The 25,074-nt window shown below is 36.1% G+C and overlaps 1 protein-coding gene and 1 long non-coding RNA gene across 3 annotated transcripts in view; one reads left to right on the top strand and one right to left on the bottom strand.

The window, feature by feature from the left end:
• Positions 1-19,576, bottom strand: part of ATF3 (activating transcription factor 3) — a 39,805-nt gene extending 20,229 nt beyond the window's left edge. Inside the window, exons 1-2 of one of the 2 annotated variants that reach the window (XM_039359648.1) lie at positions 19,425-19,576; positions 2,484-2,589 (exon numbers count right to left, since the gene is read on the bottom strand). In XM_039359648.1, coding sequence (XP_039215582.1) covers positions 2,484-2,539 — 56 coding nt within the window. In that variant the 5' untranslated portion in view covers positions 2,540-2,589; positions 19,425-19,576. Of the gene's footprint in view, positions 1-879; positions 900-2,483; positions 2,590-19,424 lie in introns of those variants that run through there. The other variant, XM_039359650.1, reaches the window with a different exon arrangement.
• Positions 16,876-22,513, top strand: LOC120315386. Its single transcript, XR_005558673.1, has 3 exons — positions 16,876-16,914; positions 18,051-18,124; positions 22,463-22,513. It is a non-coding gene; the product is annotated as an uncharacterized LOC120315386 (long non-coding RNA).
• Positions 22,514-25,074: the final 2,561 nt, after the last annotated feature.

Raw genomic sequence — 25,074 nt, 5'->3', positions numbered from 1 at the left:
CCGAAAGGAAGTCCCGGAGAGGATGCGTTGCCATTTTGCTCCTTAACAGGGTGACAGTCGCTTCTTCCTCGTCTGAGGTCTCCGGCGCCAGGCTGGGTATTTGCGCGAGAGAGAAAGATTAAGATGAGTTTGCTGGTCATCTCCACCGCCTTCTCCATTAATAAGGCATCTACGTTCTTCTGATTCGCCGGCTTTCGTACTGAGTTGTATAATAAGACGGCACATTCAAAGCCACACTTTTCAGGTATAACTATCACGAGTCTCACACACGCATACCCATCCCTGCCCTAAGAAAATGGCTTGTGGAAGCAGCAGAGGTCCGAAATTGGAATCAGAGGGGCAACTGAGTGGAAAGGAGTGCGCGGTATAATATCCACTCTAAAGCTACGATCGGCCAAATTGTTAAAATAATACAATTTTAAAGTCCCCGCATCTCTCTTTTTATCCAGATTCGATTGTCCGCCCCCACCACCAAATTCTTTCCATTGATTTTCCCATTTGACTTTCCTACCATATGAAAATGCTTTTCCCCATGTACCTCCTTTTTAATGCAGTCTCTCAGTCTTGCCTGATTTTATTATGAACAAGAACAACAACAAAAAAACCCGGTTAAACCTGCCTTTGAGTCCAGGAAAAAGAGAAGACTGCTGCCGGATCTTTTCAACGTATGTTCATAAAGTCCCACAATTGTAACGGGACTCTCAGGCTCGCATTGCCGCAAAAACCTCTCACACCATTCTTAAAAGAAAAGCCATTATCTCCATTTCGATGACTATTTAGCCCTGTCTTAGTCCAGCCCCGATTAATTCTGAAAATAAAATTCTCGTCTGAGAATACCTGAGCGACCCGTTTTGAATACCACGTGGACATGATACCCACCCCCTCCCACACTCATACACTTTCAAAGAAGTTTCCACCTAACTACTGGAGGTTGGGAGAGCGATAAGGAAGATAATTTCGATTCTTTTCCTCCCCATTTTCTTGCACCACCACTAGAATAAACGAGAATGTAAGTTAGCTGGAAGCGATGAGCTGACGTATTTCCGTGGGAGTGGAGGAAAGGGCGCGTGCAGGTCGAAACGTACCTCGTGGAAACTCTTGCAAAAAGTGCTGGGCATGTTTTTGGGTTTCCTTTCTTCTCTTTCCTCGTTAGTTGGCTGCCCTCACTCGAATGCAGTTATTTCTGGGTAACCTTGCTTCAAAAATGAGAAGAGCATTTTCCCAGGACCCCATATTTTATTTACAAAGTAGATACCATTAGCTAGTCTTCTACTGAGTTAAATGAAGCCTTGGACTTGCCATGCACCTTTCCCAGAGGATAAATTCGGAGAGGCCTCAGCTGAAGCTCTCTAAAGCAGTGGTTCTCAACCTTTTTAATGCTGCGACCCCCCCCAACCGGTTGTAAGTCGAGGACTACTCAACCGGTCGTAAATCGAGGACTACTCAACTGGTGCAGCACCGTTTGCAGAATGGGACTTTTGGTGGGCTCAGCAGGGCAGAGACAGCCTGGACAATTCCTATTGGCTTTTGAAAGCCAATAGAATTAGACTCTATTCAAGAGAGTCTATTCTGTTGGCTTTCAAAAGCCAATAGAATAAAAGGGAGTAGCACAGCTAAGGAAAAGGGGAAAAAATGGTGGACTGCATTGTTTGGCGACCCCCGTGAAATGGTTCTTCGACCTCAAATGGGGTCCCGACCCACAAGTTGAGAACCACTGCTCTAAAGGCCTGAGGGCTGGCTCCAAATAATAATCATATACAGAGGAGACCCTTTCAAATGAAAGAAATGAAAGTTGGTTTTGACTCATTGGTTTCAATGGGAGGTTCTGTAGATTGCATCAAATTTTATGTTTAATTCCCATGACAACCTCTCTTAAGTCCCAATAGAATTACATCCAAAAGCTGATTTTTCACTGAGGTCATTTTCACACTAATCACTTATTTATAACATTTGTAAGTGTAGAAGACATTATCAATTAATAGGGGAGGCCTCTATATCACCTTTGGCATTCTGTGCATTTGACACAGGAATATAAAATCAACATTGCTTTGTCTGTACCTTGTATTTTAAAATGGCTGCCATGCTTCTTCTCTTTGGTAATGTGCATTTATAGGCAAAAATGTGAAAAATCATGATAGGATTGGAATTGGTGTACAATATTTAGTTTGTTAATCTATATGGCCGCCATTTTTAAAACTGACTCTTGATGGCTAACAAAAAAGTTAGTTAAAAAAACTCACCAACAATAACAAAAACCAGTGTATCCACAGAATGTAGCTGAGGACAAACTGACAATACATCTATTTTGTATGTTCACCAAGCTGAGTTACTGTAAACATGCTGGTCTTGTGAATGGGCTAGTTTTGAAATACTTGGCCAGTTTTACAAATTACACTTAAAGGAGTTTTGTATTTTCCATTAAAAATATATAAAATAGACAATAGATATAATTATTGTGATACATAATTCAAATAGATTATTACCTTGAACTGAAGGTTACATGTAGTGATGACAGTTGGAGAAACACCATGGTTTCCATTTATTTTCTGCTGGAGTCAGCTCTTGTTCCATGACTGTATTTTTCTTATTCTAATAAAAAGATATGTTTTGTCTGGTTTATTTATTTAGGTTTGAAAACATTAAGAATTCTTTCAGTTAAGGAAAATGTAGCTTAAAAATACTGAATTGTTATATTGATCCCATAAATATATATATAATAGTTAATAATGCCTCTCATTTACTATATTTAGTATTGATGTATGACGCCTTATTTATCAAGGATGGAAAGAAAGATGACTGTTTAAGTTGCAATCTAATTATATAGTTTTATAATAAATTTCCATTCTGTATCATTGAGGGTTCTCCGAGAATTAGATGGTCTGCAAAAACTTATGCTAGTTAGTTAATAAAAGGTATAACTTTTTCTCTGTTTATAACTCTTGATATGTATTTAACTTATTCCATTTCATCTACCTTAACCTGATCCTAAACTTGATTTATTTACAAATGAATTCTACTAAATTTCACTGAATTCTCCTGTAAATAAATCTGCTGCCTAAGGCAGCAATCCTAAACTTTCTTTATAAAGCATTATTTAACATTCAATTAAACTTAATTTTGATTAAGTGTATTTGGTACATAAAGTACTTAAGTACATAAAGTATAATCTTATCTTCCAAAGCATCCACTCTTTCTGTGAATTGTTACAGAATAAATAAATAAATAAATAAATTCCACATTTTATAGCGTTTTACCTGATAAAATAAATCAAAGAAACATGAATATAGTTGAGATACAGTTTTCAAATCCTAATCCTCCTCCTTGACTGAAAAAGCTCTTTTTAGTTTATCACCTTAATAGGTTCTTTATCTATTAAGACCCTAGGTCAGGGGTAGGCAACCTTGGCTCTTTCATGACGCATGGACTTCAACTCCCAGAATTCTGGGAGCTGAAGTTCACGAGTCCTAAAAGAGCCAAGGTTGCCTACCCCTGACCTAGGGTATAACCAACTCAGACTATTGTTCTAACTCAGTATTGTCTAAGATAACTGGAAGCAGCTCTCTCAAGTTTTCAGAAGAAAAATTTCCCAGCCTTTCCTGGGATAATGAAGTAATTGAACATGGGACCTTCTGAAAACAAAATATGATTGGACCACTGAACCATGGTTGCAGGTTCCCCAAACAATATTGAGGTCTTCAAAGGAAATTATTCAAAAAGCATGTTTGATTATTTATGTATTTTATTTATTAAAATATATATGCTTCCTATTCTTATTCTAGGCAAACATATGAACAAGCATTCATAAAATTATAAAATTCAACCATAAACTCAATAAATAATCAAAATATTTAAATTATAAATATTGTAAACCTTATAGCTGCTACCTAGTAGAGAACTGTTTCTCCCATTTTCCAAAACAGGGTAAAGGCACACCCAATTCTGGAGAGCAGTCTGTTCCAGAGGAAGGTGGCCACTACTGAGAAAGTCAATCTTTGCATCCCAGATCATCTTAAATCTTTTAGGTTGGTTAGCCGGATCATCTTATGATATCTTTCAATAAACAATATATTCATGCATCCAGACCTATACAACTCTTGGTGTTATAATAATAATAATAATAATAATAATAATAATAGTAGTAGTAAAGTTGGAAGGGACCTTGGAGGTCATCTAGTCCAACCCCCTGCTCGGGCAGGAAACCCTACACCATTTCAGACAAGTGGCTGTCCAGTCTCTTCTTAAAAACTTCCAGTGTTGGAGCATTTACCAGCATCTTTGACAGACCATCTTCACTAGTACAGACAAAGTTAATGACTAAGCTCATCACAGCAGATCCTACTTTGTTTTTTGCATATTTATATTTTAATCGCTGTATTGTAAACTGTTTTGAAGTGTGATTAATTGTTCTAACTGTCAGGAAGTTTCTCCTTAGTTCTAGGTTGCTTCTCTCCTTGATTAGTTTCCACCCGTTGCTTCTTGTCCTGCCTTCAGGTGCTTTGGAGAATAGCTTAATTCCCTCTTCTTTATGGCAGCCCCTGAGATATTGGAACACTGCTATCATGTCCCCCCTTGTCCTTCTCTGTTGATCTTATGGTAGACTTTGACCATCCATGGGATGATCAATTGCTATAGGTTTGGATGGATTTAGAAAAACAGATTCTTGCCCCCACCGAAAAAAAATTACAGAAAATTTTCTTCCAGCTGTACAGTAAGAAAAACAACTATCATTCTGAGGGAAAACAAGCCAAATATGAAAATATACAACTTCAAAGATGCATATCAAAATGTAAGACAATAATAACATGATATACCGTTGTACTGTATTTGTTCCTGGAACAAAGTGTGAAGAAATAGCTTTGGCTCAATTCTTAAATATTAGAAATTACTAGCTGTACATAACAAAACACAAAAGGGAAAGGGAACTAAGGGAGGACAAAAAAAAACATGTTTAGGGATTAATTCATAGCTACAAAATTCTTACACCAACCCTAGAGCCAATGGACTCCAACCTCTAGTGCAGACTGTTCAAGATTGAAAATAGATGAGTCTTGTGGATGTGTGGTTCTAAGGCATGGGAGCTGGAGAATTTATATTCTAAATAGGGCTGTGCTGTCTTGGATAGAAAAGTTAAATGGGTTGAGAATGCTCCTAGACTCATCATTGCTAGTCACAGTTCAAGTGACTTCTATAGGTTTTATAATAGATAGCTTCAAAGTTTCTGTTGGTACTGACTTGGGCAAACTAGCTGTGGTTTTTCTCCTACCGATAACTTCCCATATAGATTACCATGAAGCATTTTATCCAGAGTTATTTTAGAGCCTAGTCTAGAAGCTACAATTGATAGGGCTGCTATATCTAGTCTGCAAAAATACAGACAACCAGTATGGCAAAATGTTAAAAATGAATGGTCATCCAGATTTTTGCAACTCTGACGTAGTATTCCTAGAGTTGGTACAGAATAGCAGTGATGGCGAACCTTTTAGAGACCAAGTGCCCAAACTGCAACCCAAAATTCACTTATGCATTGTCGGGTGCCAGGTGGGTGTGGCCCATAGGGTGGGTGTGGCCCATTGGGTGGGCATTGCTGCAGTAGTAACGGCAGACTGGGTGAGACTAAAAAGTTCAATCAATCAATTCCAACTTTGCAAGATCTTTTTTTTCCCTGTGAGAAGTTGAAATTGACTGATTGATTGAACCTCTCTTTTTTTTGTACGTGGCAGAGGCCTAAAGCGAAAAGGTTTTATAAAACCCAGCTGAAGGCCTAGGACTGGGGCAATGGTGTGTGTGCCCAAAGAGAGGGCTCTGAGTGCCGCTTCTGGCACCCTTGCCATAGGTTCACCACCACTGGAATAGAGCAATCAAGTGGCTGAGGGTCACAAGGCAATGTGCATGTCTGAATGTTGCTACAGCAACCACTCTGGCTATCAGTTAGCTACAAAGACAGGTCCAAGAGCTACTTTTGATATATACAACTCTGAACAACTTGATACCAGCATCTTTGACAGACCATCTTCACTAGTACAGACAAAGTTAATGACTAAGCTCATCACAGCAGATCCTACTTTGTTTTTTGCATATTTATATTTTAATCGCTGTATTGTAAACTGTTTTGAAGTGTGATTATGTGGGAAATGGTATCATATACCCCTTCCAATATAATATTTGAATTCATAATAATGAAATAATATTTGGATTCATTTCCTAAACTTGTTTAGTATTACCATTGTATACTAATTACTGCTTTTATAGATAATTTTTACTGTTTGAAAACCATTTTGAAATGTCTTTAAAAAGTAAAATAATATAACAATTAAAAAATATCAGGGCAGGATATCCAAGCACTAAACCCTGGTGTTTCACAATAAAAGATTCTAGCTTTAGATTATGAACAATCTTCTTCAGGCCACAGCGATACTCTGCCAGCCGGAAGAGAGATTGAATGCTAGTTTAAATAGACATATGCAGAGGTATCTGAAGGCTGTGTAGGAGATGACCAGGCTGAGCCTGAGTGAGGGGTCAAACACATTATTGGTGATGAGTTCCTTTGTGCCCACATGAGATCTAAGTCCAGCCTACCATGAATGCCTTAATTCTCCTTCATTTCCATTGACCACTCAGATTCTTGTAAAGAGCTTAAGCTTGCAATAAATCTTTATACTCATTTGAACTGCCTGAATCTCCTGATTTCCCCAGTGTTTGACAAGTTACAGTAAAATAAATCAAGATGGAAACCATGATGATACAAGTTTTGCCTGTTTTTTGTGTATGATTGCACCCTAATGGCCCTAATGGTTTAATTTTTTTTACTATACCTTGAAGTCATCTCTAGTCGTATCATCAAGGCTGCTTCAAAGGGACCCCTTATCGATTGTACAATGCAAAAGATACTGTCTTTGACACCTCTGCTTAAAAGATCAAAAGCTGAGAAAGTTTTTTCTCCTGAAGCTGCTATTACTAGTAGTCTTCATCTTATGACCATTCAAGTTATGATGGCACTGAACAACTGACTTATGGCCATCTATAAAGTTGCAACCATCACAGAGTCTCTACAGCCACATGATTGCAATTTCCAATATTCCCTGCTTCCACAAGCAAAGAAAGTGGGGAAGCCAATAGGAAGTCTGAAGTCACTCTGACTCTTACTGCTTTTTCACCTGCACATGCTCCATAACAGCTCCCCCCAACTGCCATATGTATGCACCTATCCACACTCTAGAGCACCTGCCCACAGCACCCCCATGGCATCTGCACACTCACAGCACTTGCCCATGGCACTCCTGCAGCAGCTGAACACCCACTAGTAACCACATGGTCCTGGGTTTATGATGGCTGCTTGAACTGAGGGTTTGCCATCCCTAAATGATATAGTCACACAACATCATGCTTTACAACCACATCAATTAGTAATGGAAATTCCAGGTCGAATTGCTGTCATAACCCAAGGACTACCTGTAATGTGGCTCAAGTGTGTTTATCTAGTTGAATCAAGATTCTGCACAATACAAGTTATATTAAAATTCATATGCAGTTTCAGAATAGTAGATAATGTGCTAGTTATGACAAGTATCACATTTCCTTCTGTAAAAGAGTACTAATATTCAGTACTTAGAAGAAATTTAACTAATCCTGAAATAATAGATGTCTAGTCACTGAGATTTAAGTGTAATTGCTTTTATTTATTTACTTGCTTACTTATTGACATATTTGGTCAAAGTTGCAAAATTTCTTTCTCCTATGGTCATACTGTGAATTAACAGGAGCAAATCCTGTGCATCTTTTTTGCTAGGAAGACAGCTAGTTAATCAGAATGAAGATGGAATTAACCAAGATACAAATATTATAAAACAAGATGGAATGCATTGACTTATTATGCATATATATATATATATATTTGTTTTCTGAGGTTTTCGCGGGTGTTTGTATGTAGGTCTTTGGTTATTCGGGTTTTCTCCCACGTAAAATTGGAAGTGTCTTGGTGGCGTTTCGACGAAGTCCCATTCGTCATCTTCAGGCTGGTGTCTTCAGCTTCGTGCTTCGAGGAGCAATGTGTGGTCTTAGCTGTTTCTTCCTTTTAACTGCCAGTGGGGGTATGAATTGATTGGGTGGGAGCTTGGCTGTGTTCTGATTGGGTGGAGGTGTGTTCTGATTGGTTAGGGGCTTCGCTGTGCTCTGATTGGCTGGGGGGTTGGCTGTGCTCTGATTGGCTGGGGGGTTGGCTGTGCTCTGATTGGCTGGGGGAGTGTTCTGTTTGGGTGGGGGCTTTGTTGTGCTCAGGTTAGCCTGAGTTGCAGGGGGTTTAAGATGGTGGGCTGCCTTGCTATTTTTTGGCTTCGCGTTCGTGGTCGTGTCTCATCTTCATGGTGGGTGTCAGTTTGCTTCATGTATGGATTGGAGGGGTTTAAAGTGGGTAATGATGCAGCTGTGGTCTGGCTTCTGGTTTGTGGTCGTGCCTCATCATCGGTGTGGCTTTGGGTTTGCTTTTTGTGTGGATGTGTGGTGGTGACATCCTGTGTGGTTTTTGTGAGTGTGGGTCTGGTGTCATTTTTTGTGTTAGGGAGTCGTTTGTTAATAAGGGCGGGTTTCCAAATGGCTGGTAGCGGGAGGTATCATCTTGTTTGTTCATGCTGTGTTGACTGAGTTCTTATGTTCTTCAATGCATGCACTTATTCTTCTGTTGGTTTGTCCAATGTATGTGTTGGGACAAGCAGTGCATGGGATTTCATATACTCCTTGATTTTCTAGAAAATCAAAAAAGAGGAACCAATATCTTCCCTGGTCCAAAACCTTAAAGCCACAGGACATGAAATTGACTTTAAAAATACCAGAACTATCGCCAAAACTGAACATTTTAATAACAGAATATAATCAGAGAAGCCATCGAGATAGAAAAACACCCACACAGCATGAACAAACAAGATGATACCTCCTGCCTACCAGCCATTTGGAAACCCGCCCTTATTAACAAACGACTCCCTAACACAAAAAATGACACCAGACCCACACTCACAAAAACCACACAGGATGTCACCACCACACATCCACACAAAAAGCAAACCCAAAGCCACACCGATGATGAGGCACGACCAAAACCAGAAGCCAGACCACAGCTGCATCATTAGCCACTTTAAACCCCTCCAATCCATACATGAAGCAAACTGACACCCACCATGAAGATGAGGCACGACCACGAACGCGAAGCCAAAAAATAGCAAGGCAGCCCACCATCTTAAACCCCCTGCAACTCAGGCTAACCTGAGCACAACAAAGCCCCCACCCAAACAGAACACTCACCCAGCCAACCAGAGCACAGCCAACCCCCCAGCCAATCAGAGCACAGCCAACCCCCCCAGCCAATCAGAGCACAGCCAAGCCCCTAACCAATCAGAACACACCTCCACCCAATCAGAACACAGCCAAGCTCCCACCCAATCAGTTCATACCCCCACTGGCAGTTAAAAGGAAGAAACAGCTAAGACCACACATTGCTCCTCGAAGCACGAAGCTGAAAACACCAGCCTGAAGATGATGAATGGGACTTCGTCGAAATGTCGCCAAGACACTTCCAATTTTACACGGGAGAAAACCCAAATAACCAAAGACCTACATACAAACACCCGCGAAAACCTCAGAAAAACACACACAAACACACACACACACACACACACACACACACACACATATATATATATATATATATAGAGAGAGAGAGTATATTGTTTATACTTGAATTAGGGGAAGAAATTTCCTGAGTTTCAAGAGAAAGCAACAAATTAAATAGCCCATTTCTAGTCTCAAAAGTTTCAAGAAACCTACTATCTAGTAGATTTTGATCATATTCTAATCAGCATACTTATTGTAATAGAAAGTGAGGATGACTTCAGTGTTGTAGTGAGGTTATCAGCAAATAGTAAAACCTTTTAGTGCAGTCCTCAAAACTTTTATGATATAAGATGAATATATTAAGAATATTAGGCCTGTAATCCTATATCCATTTGCCAAGAAATAAATCCATTTTAGACAGGCATAAGATTGTGTTGTCAGGGAAAACTAAAACTAAGGGGAATTTTTTCTTCTTTTTTACAGAATTAATTTTCAAAAATGATTACCCAAATGCACATTCCTAAATAAGTTTTCATAGAAGTAAGAACTGGATGGCACAGGTTTAAACTTTCATGGAAAAAAAGGAAATTCTGGTATACAATTTCCTGTGTAAGGTTCAGCACAGAGGAGATTTACATATAAGGGTTTACATATAGGGGAAAGGGGTCTTTGAATTGCTATGGTAATACAGTATAATATTATACAATTTGGGGTATGTAATAATGATTGATAGGTTTTTGTTTATGAAATGGTAAGTGGTGGATGGCTGCTATGTTTCAAAAATATATTGCTCTTTCTCATTTTAGCAGATTTGTTGGAGTTTTTTAAGGAGAGAGAGAAAAAAGGAGGAAGGTACTAGGAAAACAAAGGAGCATCAAAACAGAATCTGAAGCAAAATAATTACACCATGACAGAAAATCTACACCAAAAGCATCCGTTCTATCTTATTCTTAATACTGTAAAGAACTATAGCAAACATATCAATACCAGTCAGCCTCCCATTTTATGCAGTGAACATTTTTAATATTTTTTATTAAATAATTTTTAAAATAATATAAAAATTAATACAATTAATATAAAGTAAGAACAAGAAATAACAAAAGCAGCACAAAGTAAAAGAAAAATGATACAAAATAGCTTCCAGTCTTCTTTATAGCAGTTATATAGTACAATTATCCTTTTTTCTATATGGTTACAACTTAACTCTATTTTTTCTATAATCTATCCTGTCTAATCATCAAAACCATAAATCATAAATTTATTTTTTTCTGTTTCACACAAAATCTATAAAGAGTTTCCAGTTGGCAACAAATGTAGCTAATTGTCTTTTTTCTGATCAAAGAAGTTCATTTAACCATCTCAGCAAGTTCCATCTACTTCACCATTTCTCCATTGTGGGTACAGTAATGCCGAAACTTTCTATCTTTGTGCATACAATAATCTTGCTTCAGTTATTGTGTACAAAAATACAATTCCATGATTTGTATCCAACTTTTTATATGTTCACCACACATCATAAAATGTCCCTTCTTGTTATTCACTTTTCCAATATAAATCTGAATATAATATATCTAGTGGTGTATATTAATGTTACTTCATTTTATAAACAATTTCTTTTATATCTATAATGTAGTGTGAATTTCAATCCTTTCCACATATTTTCCCATTGTTCCATCTGTATATTATAACCAAAAATTGTAGCCTATTGTGTCATATATTCTTTCACTTATTATTCTTCTGTTTCAAATTTCAATAAAAGTTTATACGTTTTAGCAATTACATGTTCATCATTTGTACACAATTCTTTTTCAAACTTAGTCTTACAATGTTCACAACCATATAGTCTTTCGTCTATTTTAAATTCAATTTATTATTTAATTATAAATAAGAGAATCATTGATAACTATATCAGAAGAACTGCCACCAGTTTTTCTCTTGATTTTATTTTACACTTGCCTTAAAATTCTAGTGCCTCTCGGTAAATTAACCATTTGTGTCTGCCTGTTTCTCATATATAAAAAGCTTCTTGTGCTGAGATCCACAAAGTTGTTTTGGGGCAGAACTTTAGTCTGTATCCATTCCGTATTCTTCTCTAACAACAGTTTTTAAAATCCACTTTGATTTTGAATTTATCATGCCACCAATATCCATGCCGTCCAAAACTCAGGTCATAATATTCTAACTCCAAAAGCCTTCTATTTCTCAATAACAACACCCAAACTATCATTCAAACCAACTAGTAAGTTGCCAAATACAAATTCAAATCAGGTAACCCAATCCACTTCTTTTCTTTGCCTCTTATTATATTTTAATTGTGAGGGTTTTTTCCCCCTACCACTCAACAGTGAATATCTCAGTAGATTATCTGATGCAGAATTTAAAGAACAATATGGAGCAGAAAGTCAAGGCAGTCCTCCCCCACAATTAGTAACTGAGAGGATGGAATGAACAAGAATGGATCCTTCATTTTTGTTGCAGTATCTCACTGATGTTTTGCATCACTCTGAAATTTGATTCAGGACTCATTGGTTTCACACTATGGCCTATCTTCAGAGCTCTTATTTGAAATTATTGAAAGCTAGTATTTTCCTAGAATCGCAGCAGCTCTACAGACCTGTGGGTATCCTCTTTTCCCATTAGCAACACTTGTAAATCCCCTACGCTACACCAAATTTAGTCTGCCATTCCTGGAATTTGTCACTTCTTTGTACGGATTGTTTGGAATATATCTGCCCTTTCCCCTCAATGCAAGTGTGGCTCTTATTTGCTCACCACTACTGATAAAATCTCATGCTCAAAATGTTTATGGAGATTCTCAGTGATCCAGGTCATGGTTGTCCCAAAGGTGCTTTTTCAGGAGACAATTGGACTTTCTTCTTTTTCTTTGAAGACGGTTTGCTTCTCATCCAAGAAACTTCTTCAGTTCTGACTAGATATCCCCAATAGCCAATGCCTGTCTTCAACAGTGAAGGGACACAGGGGCAGAAAACATCCTACAACCAAAAAGGCTCTACACACATTTGCACTATTCAGGTGACGCTGAGGACACAGGTAAACTTCCAAATGGCTTCAACCACTCTCTAAAAGAATGCAGTTGACCAGCTGTCTGCAAAGAATATAAATCCTTCCATTCCCCACCATCTAGTCAGAGCTGAAGAAGCTTCTTCGATGAGAACCTAAAAGTCTTCAAAGAAAAACAAGGAAGTCCAGTTGCCTCCTGAAAAAGCACCTTTGGGACACTCATGCTCAAAATGTTTTTTTTTTTTACAATGGCAGGTACATTTAATAATAATAATTTATAAAACTTGTATACTGACAGACTCACAACTCTTGGAAGATTTACACAGGCAAATCTCTGCAAACGTATTAATCAGCAATATTCAGTTACATGAATATTAATCAATAACTCAGTTCCATAAACTTTATATATGCATTCAAAAATATCCTTGTTTTCATTGAGAGAACCAAAATAAGCAACCAAAACTCACTGACAGGCAAAAAAAGAAAGAAGTATCCCAATTGCTGAAGCAACATGTAATCTCAGCCATGGCAATTGTGGAAAACATCTAGTAGCAAAATTGCTGGTCATTCGCTTAGGTATATATATATATATATATATATATATATATATATATATATATATATATATTACAATGGATGTGGGCATCTAACATTAAATGCTATTTCTTTTTGTGTGGAAGGGGTAAGGTAATTGTAGTGAGACAGAACACTTATTTCCATTCCTCTATGGGTCAGGCTTTTCTTACTTTTTTTTCTTTTTTTCTTTTTTTAAGAGTCAGATTGGTATAGTGGTTAAGATACCAGGATAGATACCAGGAGGCCCTAAGTTTCAGTCCTATCTTAGGCACAAAGCCAGCTGGGTAAACTTTTGCCAAACACTCTCCCTCAGCCCTCAGAAAAAGGCAATGGCAAACCACTTCTGAAAATTAATACTGATTCAAAGCCACAAAAACTAGGTAAATAAAAATTTGTCAGCGTTAAGGAAAGATATGAGCGCAGATTGGCTCAAAGTATTTCTTGCATTTCAAAGACAAAAGAACCCAAAAAGTTTTAAGAACTTTTTTAAAGAACTTATTCAAATTCCCTGACAAATATATAATTTAAACACCATGTTTGCAGAATGAAATTAAGGGTCTTCCTATTTTTCTTTTAAAAAAATGGAAGTAATATATTGTGGATATGTAAGAAAAACCTAGAAATTCTTCTCTCTTACTGTCATCTTAACACACCCAGACAACGGATCTTGATGCTCACGATGATCATAAAGATCAAAACTCCGGATCTCTGCTGACATGTAGTATCAATCACAGAGTTCTGACAAAAAAGAGAATTTTAGCAGGTAAAATTTCTCTCATTCTCTCATCTTTGGCCGGTGATAAGGTGAACTTTTAATAGTGACAAGCAGGCCAACTATACAGATGTGCATTCCTTGACATTGTGATCTGGCCACTTAAATTGAGAACATTTCCATTACATCAAGAATTTGATGGAAATAATCTCATTTAAAAAATTACATGCAAACGTTGAAAAGAAATTCTCTTCCTCCTTTAATATGTTTAGCCTAGACTCTAGAGTCAAATAATAATCCAGCTTGCTTTTGAAATGGAAGGAATTTAAACTGCAATATGCCTGCAATTCCTCAAACTGGAATCCTCCATATTTGCTAGAACTATGCTTGCAGAATTCCCAGATGAAGAAAGATATCAGTGGCATATCTGAAGCATAAGGGGTTTATTAACCGAAAAACAGTTTAGAATTTCATCTTGCTATACCCAGTTCTTTTGACTTTTTCATTCATTCATCATCCATTTAAACAAGTCACTTTAGCAATATAATCCTATCCAAGTCTACAGTACTTGGAAATAAATCTCTTCTCAGTTAATAGATTATATTCTTTCCCAGGAACATTTGGCATTACGACATTAATCACATTTTTTAAAAAAGTTGATCATCATAATATTTACTGTCTACTGTTATACATATATTTGACAGCTACTATTATGCTGATACTATGATCAATCGTTTATCTGGCATACCACTTGTTAGTTAGAGTTCTTTTCAATCCTTCTTATATTCTGCTTGATTTAATTACATTCATATAGTTTTTATATTATGGTTTACTCCACCTTTAAACAGTTAAGTGCAAATAAGAGAAAGGATAAGCTGTATTCAAAAATTTTCCATGTTAAGTAAGTTGTATGAATATTTAAATTTATCCTACAATAATAAGTAGAATGGTGATCAAATATTGTTACATATTTGAAAAATGATGCCACATTTTTTTTTCTTTAGCTTCAGCATGAAGATAAAACTAAAAAGAATCAAATTGTACACACTACAATATTTGGTCCACTGTTTTAATATATCTAGTCTATGTAGAAACTGGTAGGTCTGATAAAAAATGTAAAATAAGAAAAAAAGAAAAGACTTCAGTCAAATGTGAACATTAGTTCTATGCAATTTATACTATCCAAGTCCTGTGACATTTGTGAGAAATGAATCAATGGCTTCTTATTAAAAAGAGCTCATTTATTTATATATAAATTACAGATATCAATTTCTAAAGATATAGGTTTATCCATTCCAAAGCAATGAAAATAAAATGGGTTATGGACCTTAAAATCTAGCCAAATTATTATAGCATGACACACATAATACATGAACCTGAACCAATTTTATATGAAGAGATATTGTGTCACCTTCAGTTGGCAGGTAACCATAGATTCACTAAAAATTACAGAAAAATATGAAATGTTACATTTTAAAACAAATCAAAAGTTAGATAATTTTTCTTTGTTAGAAAAAAAATTCCAAGGCATAAAGAATTATTTATGAAGTCTATTAAAATATCATTAAAATATAACAAGCTTTTAAATTCTCTGAAACCCTTACTTTAATCAATATAATTGGTGGAAATGTTTTTTTTAACTTAAAATTTAATTGCCTTGGAGATCTTTTTGGAGGAATTATTTTTGAAGAAAAGAAAAAAATGGTAAAAAATTCAAAGTCTAAAGTTGGGAACTGATAACAAGGATCCAACTTATACTCAATTAAAATATAATGAAAACTTAACGGAACAGAGAAGCAAAACAAAAATCAAATGCTATGTCAAGGAAACATCATTATAAAAATGAATATGATGATTATAACTGAAGAGTGATAAAATTTTTATGTAGAATTAAAATCACACTGATCATAAAAGTATAAAAGTTAATGTAAGAAGATTTTAAATTTAAAAAGAATTCCTTTTTGACAATTTTCCTAAATGAAAATTCTGTTAGTGCAAAATGCCAAATTAAGATCTAATATGTTAACAACCATAATAAAGATAGTAGAAAGGAACTGAAAAACAGCAGTTTCTTTTTTCAAAATCACTTCCACAATTTTTAAATAAGATATTATCTGAACTTATAGATAAGAGCATACCATTTCTTAAATGTGGTCCATTAGATACAATTTAATTATTGTGACATTGTCAGTTTTATTTGTAGAGTATTATATTAGAATAGATATTGATAAAATACTAGGATGCAGGTCTAGGCCATATTGTAAAGATTAAGAGTTTTGGGGTTGTGAAGAATCAAAACAAAGAACTATTATATAAACTGTGTTTTCTTTAACTTTATTAATATAGTACATATTATGCTTGACATAAAATCAGGAGGAATTTTAAGGAATTGGGTGAAGCAAAGTGAGTTTTATTTTACAAGCTCTAAAGAAAAATACTATTTCAGCAGTGCTGAGTAACTGAAGTTTTTTTAAAACTTTATTTCATTTTATTATTTCCAGGGAAATTTGAAGTTTTAGAAAATCTACAATTCAGTTTAGTTAGAAATGGAAATGGTAACTAACTCTGAGATCTTGGAAAAAGAAAGTACAAAAAAAGCAGTAAACAAATGAACTCTCGATTCACAAGTTGTCATTATCATTAGGAGAAAATAAAATGGCCTTGGATGTCCCCTGATTCCTAGGGACTGCCTGCACTCTAAGTTTCAGTTCTTTATATAAGTTTCAGACATGGATAGTTTTACATCAGGACTTCCATTCCTCAGCTGCTATCAGCAGCTGGTGATTACTTCAGCCAGCTGATATGCCCACTCTCCTATATACACATTCTCTCATTTTTGCATTACTCATAGTTTGAAAATCACTTTGACTGCTATAACATAATTATGTTAATGTCAAATGAGTCACGGAGAAACAGAAAGCTCTTGTGTATCAGACTTCAGTTCTAGGTCAGTTTCTGAATGCAGTGTACACTTCTGCACCACAGAAAGATGGGGCCAATCAGAGGTAAGCAACAGAATTACTGGGTAGTGAGAGTCGTTAAATTACAAGCCTGAGTTAGAAGGAAAGTTGATTTTAATGCAGTTCAGGCTCATTGGTTTATTATTTCACAGGCAAGCCAGCAGGCAGCTATTTCTAGTAAACTAATTAGAATTATATGGAGGGACAGTATGGATACTTTTTTTTTTTTTTTTGAGCACTCTAAGCACAAGGACGGAGTAAGAAGGAGGGGATTAAGTATGTTTAAATCCACGAAATCACTGAGGATGTATCTAACCTTGATCTGGATAATAGTCAACTATGTATCTAGATATCAGCAATAATTGTCACATATACAGTGCTTTTCTTTGTAAGTTGACTCAAAATAAATCCTTATTTGGCACAATGGACGTCTGGATTAGAAATTTTACACAATGCTTTCAAGTTTAAGTATTTTTCTTGTGGTGGGCCAAGTAGGCTATTTCCTCTCTTTTTCTAGATTTATAACTGGTAAAACTGTTTTGTAACAAACAACAATGGGCTGTGAGGAAATATCTATAGCCCTAGCAATCACTATAGCAAGGCTCTCTTCATTATTGTTCAAAAATGAGAAAGCAGCAAGCGTTTTAAAGCCAATTTTTTTTAAAAAAATGGCTAAAGATATCTACCTGCATATGTACTGTATCCAACTTTTTTTTCTACTTCCTTAATTTTCATATATATGAATGTTGTCTTAGTGTTAAGTTTTGAAGCTAGATTGTATATTGTTACATGATTGTTATATTTTATGATAGCAGGATTGGGATGTGATTACTGTCACTGTGGTTTTTTTTTTTACTGAAGATGTTTTATTGTTTAGTTATTGTATATATTCCATACATGTCTTATTTGGAGTAAGTTATTACAAGTTATAATGAAATTCGTGGCATGCACAATGGATAAAGAAATTCCTGTCTCTAAAAAAACTTCCCTATTTCTCACAAGGAAATATATTCATTTAAAAGTGACCTGTTTGATAAGCAAAGCACCTTTTTATTTAAAGTACTCTATATTTTGAGTAAGATGGACTACTACGTAGACCTTATTTTGAGCCAGTTTATCTTGTACAATCTTAATGTTGTCATGCTAAGGAGCTTTGCAGGCTACTCAAGTGTTCTTTCCAGGCTTTAGGTTTATTGGATGGCTATTTATTTCTACAAGTATTATGTATTTTATACTTTTCAACAAGTATGCTGATGTAAGTAACTTGTTCTTTTACTTCTTTGTGCATGAAAATATTAGTGCCAGAAATTTTGATTAACATGTGGGCCAATGTATGTAGTAGAGTTTACCCATGCTAAAGAAATGGTTAAGAAATTATTTGCTCAAATGAACAAAATACATATTTTTCTCTAAATGCAAATACTTGCTGCCAGGGAATTCAGTCAGAAGTGGGACTGCTCAAGTAGGAAGAAATTATGTATTATTTTATTCAAATAGTTTTGATTCAACCAATATTCTCTGAGCAGATTACAAAGTAAAAGAATAAAATGATGATATAATCCAAGGAAAAGAAGAAAAAAAACAACATCCCAGTTTAGTATGATCAGTTACAAATTATAAAATTAATACCTACCCCATAATTTCTTCACTGACCTCAATGGGCTTTAGCAAATTTAGTGGGATTTTACAAAAGGGTTGTTGTGGGGAAGAGACAAAATACTCCAATTCAGGGGTGTCAAACTCGCAACATCACGTGATGTGTCATGACATATCACGACTTTTTTGTCATTGCCAGCAATGGAGTGGGCGGAGTTTCGCTATGATGCATCTGGCCCGCAGGCCGGCAGTTTGACACCCCTGCTCCAATTGATCAAAACAGGATTGTAGTCTCATATTTGAGCTGTACTTTTCTTTGTACCTATAAACACAATATTTGATACAAATTTTATGAGGGGGATTTTTCTTGAACAAGGAAAGTTTAGAAGTGCAATCATATTTATCTGTTTAAATAAGAACAGCAATTACATTCTATAAAACATTACCAAAAGGTGTGATTCCTGCTAAAATTCATATTTTTAAATCTGTTTTGTTGCAAGTAAATAATCAAGTAAACCCCTACTCTTTTCCACTAAAAACAGGAACAGTTAAAGAGTTTCTCTTTTTACAACATACTTAGCCATATATTAAACAGTATCCTCTCACTCCTTATTGTGTACATAAAACAATATAAAGCTCCTAGCTAGCCTCCAAATTAATTCAACTTATCCTCAGAAATACAATTTCAAGCAAAACATTTTGTAGGCTGATACAAAGGAATATCACACTTGCCAAAAAAAAAAAAAAAGCAACTGGACAGGTTTTTTTGGCGACTATCATTACAAATAATTTGCTGCTGTCAACATAGCTGGGGCAAAATTTCTGAATGATCTAAACTTTCAGGAAAGAAAATAACATTGTCACATAAATTAATTGTTTACAATTGTTTGTACAAGGGGACACTCTTTACAGGCATCCTCAAAAATAATACCGCGGGCCTAAGTAGGGTTTACATTTACCTGAGAGAATGGAAAGGTGAGCCATTCAGCTGAACTCAGAATGTGAGGCAATCATCCATCTCTTTGAAAGCTCCATGTCTGTTATCCTGACTTTTCATCTCTCTTGCTGTGCTCTCCTTCTGCTCCTTTATCTGGGACTTCTGTTAATAAGCTCAATCTCCTTTTCCCTCTGTAGTCCCCAATGAACCAACTGTTGTTACTAAACTGAGTGGAAATACTAAGTCACATAATAGGTGACTAATAGGCATCCTATAATTCTGCACTAGCCATGATCTAAATATGAAGCAACAGCATCATCTTGACCTTAAAGTGAGTGAGGGGCTAGATTACAGAATGGTGCCCCTTGTTCCAAAGATAGTCTATTAAAGGCAAGATCTATAGCTTGAAACCCACTAGATTTATAAATATTTCTCTGTAATCCTTTACTGCTCCATTGTTAAGTCATGTTTGTTTTTCGGTATTTACTATCATTAGCTTATTTTTTGAAAAATGGACTCTTTTCAAAAGAGCATTTAAAAAATCTTATGTATTTTAAAAATAAAAATGATGGAATACAGAGTGGAATATTATATTGTAATGGAATAATAAAAAAAATTGGTTCAAAAGAATTTGTTTATAAAGTAACAGTAGTCGTCAACTTACAACCTTATGTCTAGTGATCTTACAGTGACATTGAAAAAAAGTGACTTATGATCATTTTTCACACTTACAACTGTTGCAGTATCCCCATGGTCATGTGATCAAAATCCAACTGCTTGGTAACTGACTCATATTTATGATGGTTGCAATGTTCTGGGGTCATGTGATCACCTTTTGCGACCTTTGAGCGAGCAAAGTCAACGGAGACATCAGATTGATTTAACAACCATGTTACTAACTTAACAATTGCAGTGATTTACTTAACAACTGTAGCAAGAAAAGTTGTAAAATAGGGCAAAAATCACTTAACAACTATCTCACTTAGGAACAGAAATTTTGGGCTCAAATTGTGGTCAAAGACTGTAAGCTGTATGAGAGTATGTGAAAAAAGGAATGTTGGTTTAGAAAAATAAACCTAAGTTAAAATTTTTGACAGTCATGATGCTTAGCTAAACCTGATCTGTCTCATAGTACTACTATACTGATATAAACATGAGATGGAAAAAGAAGAAAAACATGTTTGTCTCAATTCTTTCAAAATATGATGAATAAAAATGGCATAAATAAACTATGCATTCTTAAAAAATTATATACACTGGTAGGAATAGAAGATAGGGAATGTCACAGTTATGAAAATATTCATAGACAATGATAAAAACAATATACAGCATTGCAGTGTAAATGTCTACACAGGGCTGGGGGAGTGATATCACTTGCATAATAACATTATTGTGCAAGTTGAGTTACATAATTCATGTCAGTCATGTGATGTGACTGACAGAGAATAGGTCACAGTTCAGTATATAAAAGGGAATTTTACGAAATTAATAATTTCATTAGATGAAAAGGTGCAATCTATCAGCCACCTATTATTAAATAATGTTAAACTTAATTCAAAGGAGGTAAGTAGGAAGAGGAAAACATTTTCCTAGGCCTACCATCTATTTTCCATCAGATCAGCTAAATGTCCTTGATAATTCAGAATAAATCTTAAAAAAACAATTTTTTGTCTTGAATTCTGCATGATTGGTAGACATTGATGGACTTCCATCACTAAGTATTTTTCAACACTTTTTGAAGCCTATTCTGTGTCTTCCTTGTCCTACTCCATTACCTGTGATGATCCAGGGCACCGGCACAGAGGCAATGCAGTCAGCTGGCAATTCAAACTGCCCTTTAATTGCCCTAAATTTTCCCCAAATGCTCCCACATTTCTGGCAAGCCCCAGAACAAAGTAAGACACACTTTCAGCAGCCTCTGGCTGCAAGTAGTTTCACATACAGTTAGATTAGAAGAATAATTTACTCAAGGCCACGTAGATAACAAGAAATGAAATGTACATCCAAAATCCAACGAGTCTGTGGAAATACAAGCTTGCCTGAGCAATTTCAGAAGAGAAGCCAAAATACAATCTGAGGTCTTTGAACACAAATCAAATTTGTCAGCCAGTCCAATGGTCAGAGTTTCAGGGTTTCCAAGCAGAAATCACAATACCGAACAAGAAATCACAGAGTTGTTTCCAAGATCAGCAACAAGATACAAAACTCCAAGAAATCAGTGTTTGTTCCCAACAAATGCCCCTCCCCACAGTGTCTCCTTAAGTCTCAGTCTCCAGGTGTGCCCTGTGTAGAGGGGCGGGGTGTTCTCCTCCAGAGTAGTTGAGCCTGCCTGCATTGTTCCCTCCTTATCTCCACTCTCTGTACTCTAGGATCAGGAGGGGGTGGCCCTTGCTCATTGCCTGAGCTCTGTCTCTCATGTTCATCCTGTCCCAATCCTGAAAGGCCCTGGCCTGCCTCGGCCTGCTCTTCCCCACATTCCTCTGAAGCCACAGACACCTCTCCCTTGACCTCCATTGGGTCCCATTCCAGCGCATTTTCCTCAGCAGATTCAGGCTCCGATGGAGACATGACATTACCCTAATGGTCAGACCACTACCAAGAGCTCCAGTAGTACGACTGGCAGAACAAAGTTCAAAAAATCTGAACAACCATCTCTGCCACCTCACTTATGCTTTTTGAAACCCATATTTGTTAGCCTTAGGCAGTGCTTTTTTTGTCACAGAACACACCAGAACAGAGTTCTGGCGCCTTTTTTCGACAGATTTTCCAAGTTTTAAAAGTAACTTTTGAAAATTTGATGTTTGGTCCACGTGGACTTGAATTGCCCTGATGAGCATAGCAGGTCGGCGGCAAAAGCATTAAAACGGTGCATGCGGACTGCTTGTGTGTCAAGTCTGATGCACGCATACTTTGTCCACACTGATTGTGATGGCGCTGCTCAGATTGTGGCACTGCTCGGCTTGTGATTAACAAAATGTGAGTTCCGGCACCTTTTTTCTTACAAAAAAAAGCACTGGCCTTAGGCAATGACTCAAGTGATCCTTGCTTTTTTTATTACAGAAACTCTGGCATATCTGACTTCAAACCATAGTAGAGGTATGAGTATAGTAGAGGTATGTCAACGCTGCTAACATTGGATGTTCTTGCTTTGATAACAGATGAAAATGCAGCCATTTTCTCTTTTTCCTTTTTCTTACTTTTAGAATTAATTGGTGCAGGGAGAGGGGATTGGGATGCGAGCTCAGTGGGAACCCAAGGACAAACTGGGTCCAGAGCTGATAACGTTTTGGCAGGCTGGAGAGCTGGGGAGAAAGCCCGCACTTTAAGTTAATTGGGGAATGTGCTTTATGGCTGTTTATTGGAGGTGGGAATTGTATTTTGTTACTCTGTATCCAGGGGAGGGGAATTTAGTTTTTGGGTTTAACTATGTAGTGCCGATACTTTGTATCCCAAATAAAAGATTCTTTAAGGAAAACAATGCCTTGAAGTTCTTTTGAAGGGTTTCATCTATAGGAACTATGACATCTGACTTCAAACCATAGTAGAGGTATGAGTTATAAACTAGAGTGTTTACAATGCATGACCCAATATAACAAATACATATTTGGAACAAAAACATGGAATGTGGGTGTTATTATAGGTGATGTATTTCATCAGTGTTGGACTGCATTTTTTCTCTTTCAAATGCATCTATTTCTACTGTGTGTACAAGCAATACTTCAATTGACAACTTCCTCAAAATGCATTACAATTTAAAACATCTTTAAAATAATGAAATAAATGTCCCAAAATTGATATTAGGACAGGCCAATCAAAATTCGCATTCTCCAGAACTCTTCATGAGGCTAGATGAGAGGCAAATAGGATAAGAAAATAACACTGGCTACTATTTTATTTAGTGTAAAAATATAAATTCTACTTTGCTTGTATTCCACACTATTTATGGTGGCTTACATTAACATAGTAACATACAATTTAACTGTAGTAAGATAACAGCATAATTACATGAAAAAGATTTAGATAACAATCAAACTTCAGCACTCCACCGCTATTAAAGAGGGTATCAACTTAGCTTCCCAGGGGAAGATTCCACAGTTATAATGCAATCACGATGATCCTTCTTCTCATTCATATTATCTGGATCTCTACCATAAATAGAGCCAGGAAGCTGATTTGGGAGAGAGGTGACCCTAAGATATCTTAGACTTCAGGCTTTGAGAAATTTGAAAGTCATTAATACTATACTGAATTGTGCCTGAAAACAAATCTGTAACTAGTGTGTTCTTGTCGGTTGGGTAACGCCTATCTGCATTTTTATCTGGCCTTTGCATCATTAATTTCTAAGACTTTACGAGCGTCATAACACAGGTAATGTAGTTCAGATGTAATTACAAGCTTTGGGTCACCAAAGCCAGGTCTGACTTCATCAAGAATAGACACAATTGATGTATTTATTTAAACTAGACAAAGTTACTTATAATCTCAGATGTATAGATATCAACCTGAAACCTCATTCTTCAAGGAAAGTATTCTTTCATCCAAAACAGATTGCATTTGTATTTGAGTTCATCTGTTTTCTGACTAGGGGCTTCTCCCTTTATCCTAGATTACCTTTGTTACACTTCTTCCTGGACATTATTGCCTTCAAACACTATTTCAAAACATCAGCAGCTTTCTTGGTGATAAGACTTATTATTTTTTGTATCTTCATATTGGTAACAAATTTCCAAATCTCTTGGTAACTTTTTCTACTCGTTTCATGCAGACATTAAAAATATATTATTTTTAATGCCTGGAAAACAGGATCAAACTGAGGGTCACCATAGATAAAGAATTCTAGGACTGAACACAAGTCAGCAAAAGTTCTCCAAAGTTCTCTTGCATCAAGCAGAAATCCTGTAAGGATAGCAATAGAACTGAGAAGTTCAGCAAAACCAGCAGATATGAATTCTCTTTATCTAATTGGTAGTGTAAATGATCTGCTAGAGCAACTAGAGTTGTTCTTATCAAAAAAAACCTGCCTTAAACCAGATTAAACTGGGCTAGATAATTCATTTCTAATTAGGTGTATCATTAATTCATTTCTAATTAGGTGTATCACTGATTACATTATTTCAGAAAAAAAGTATGCATATTCAGACTGCATAAAGTGAAATATGACCATTCTAGCCCAACAGTAAAGGAGTATCATTACAATTATGGACTTTAAATCAGAGGGAGATAAACACAAAGTCTGGCAAATATAATCCAGTGAGCCACTGAGATTTCTTCTTGAGTTTCCAGTTACTGATATAACATTTTTTCCTACTCGTAACAGCCCAGGTGGCAGCAATGTTAAATTACTTCACTACCCTCAAAACTCGCAAATCTGCCTATATTGGCGTTTTTCAACCTTGGCAACTTTAAGATATGCGGACTTCAATTGCTAAAATTTTTGGCTGGGGAATTCTGGACTTGAAGTCTACTTATCTGAAAGTTGCCAAGATTGAAAAACACTGGCCTACCTCACCACTTCAAAATATAGTAGTAAACAGTTGTATTCCAATACATCTTCCAATACATTTTCCCAGATTGGAGAGAGCTAGTTTCAGACTACAATTCTATGCTTGCTATCTAGAAGTCTAACTGAAGGAAATAGGACTTGCTTGTATAAGTAAACAGGTGTAGACTTT

Source organism: Crotalus tigris, unplaced genomic scaffold, assembly GCF_016545835.1.
Source record: "Crotalus tigris isolate CLP2741 ecotype Arizona unplaced genomic scaffold, ASM1654583v1 scf7180000019097.2288821080:1192077, whole genome shotgun sequence".
Classification (NCBI taxonomy): domain Eukaryota; kingdom Metazoa; phylum Chordata; class Lepidosauria; order Squamata; family Viperidae; genus Crotalus; species Crotalus tigris.
Note: the sequence above shows the minus strand (reverse complement) of the source record. Positions and strands in the feature narration are given on the sequence as shown.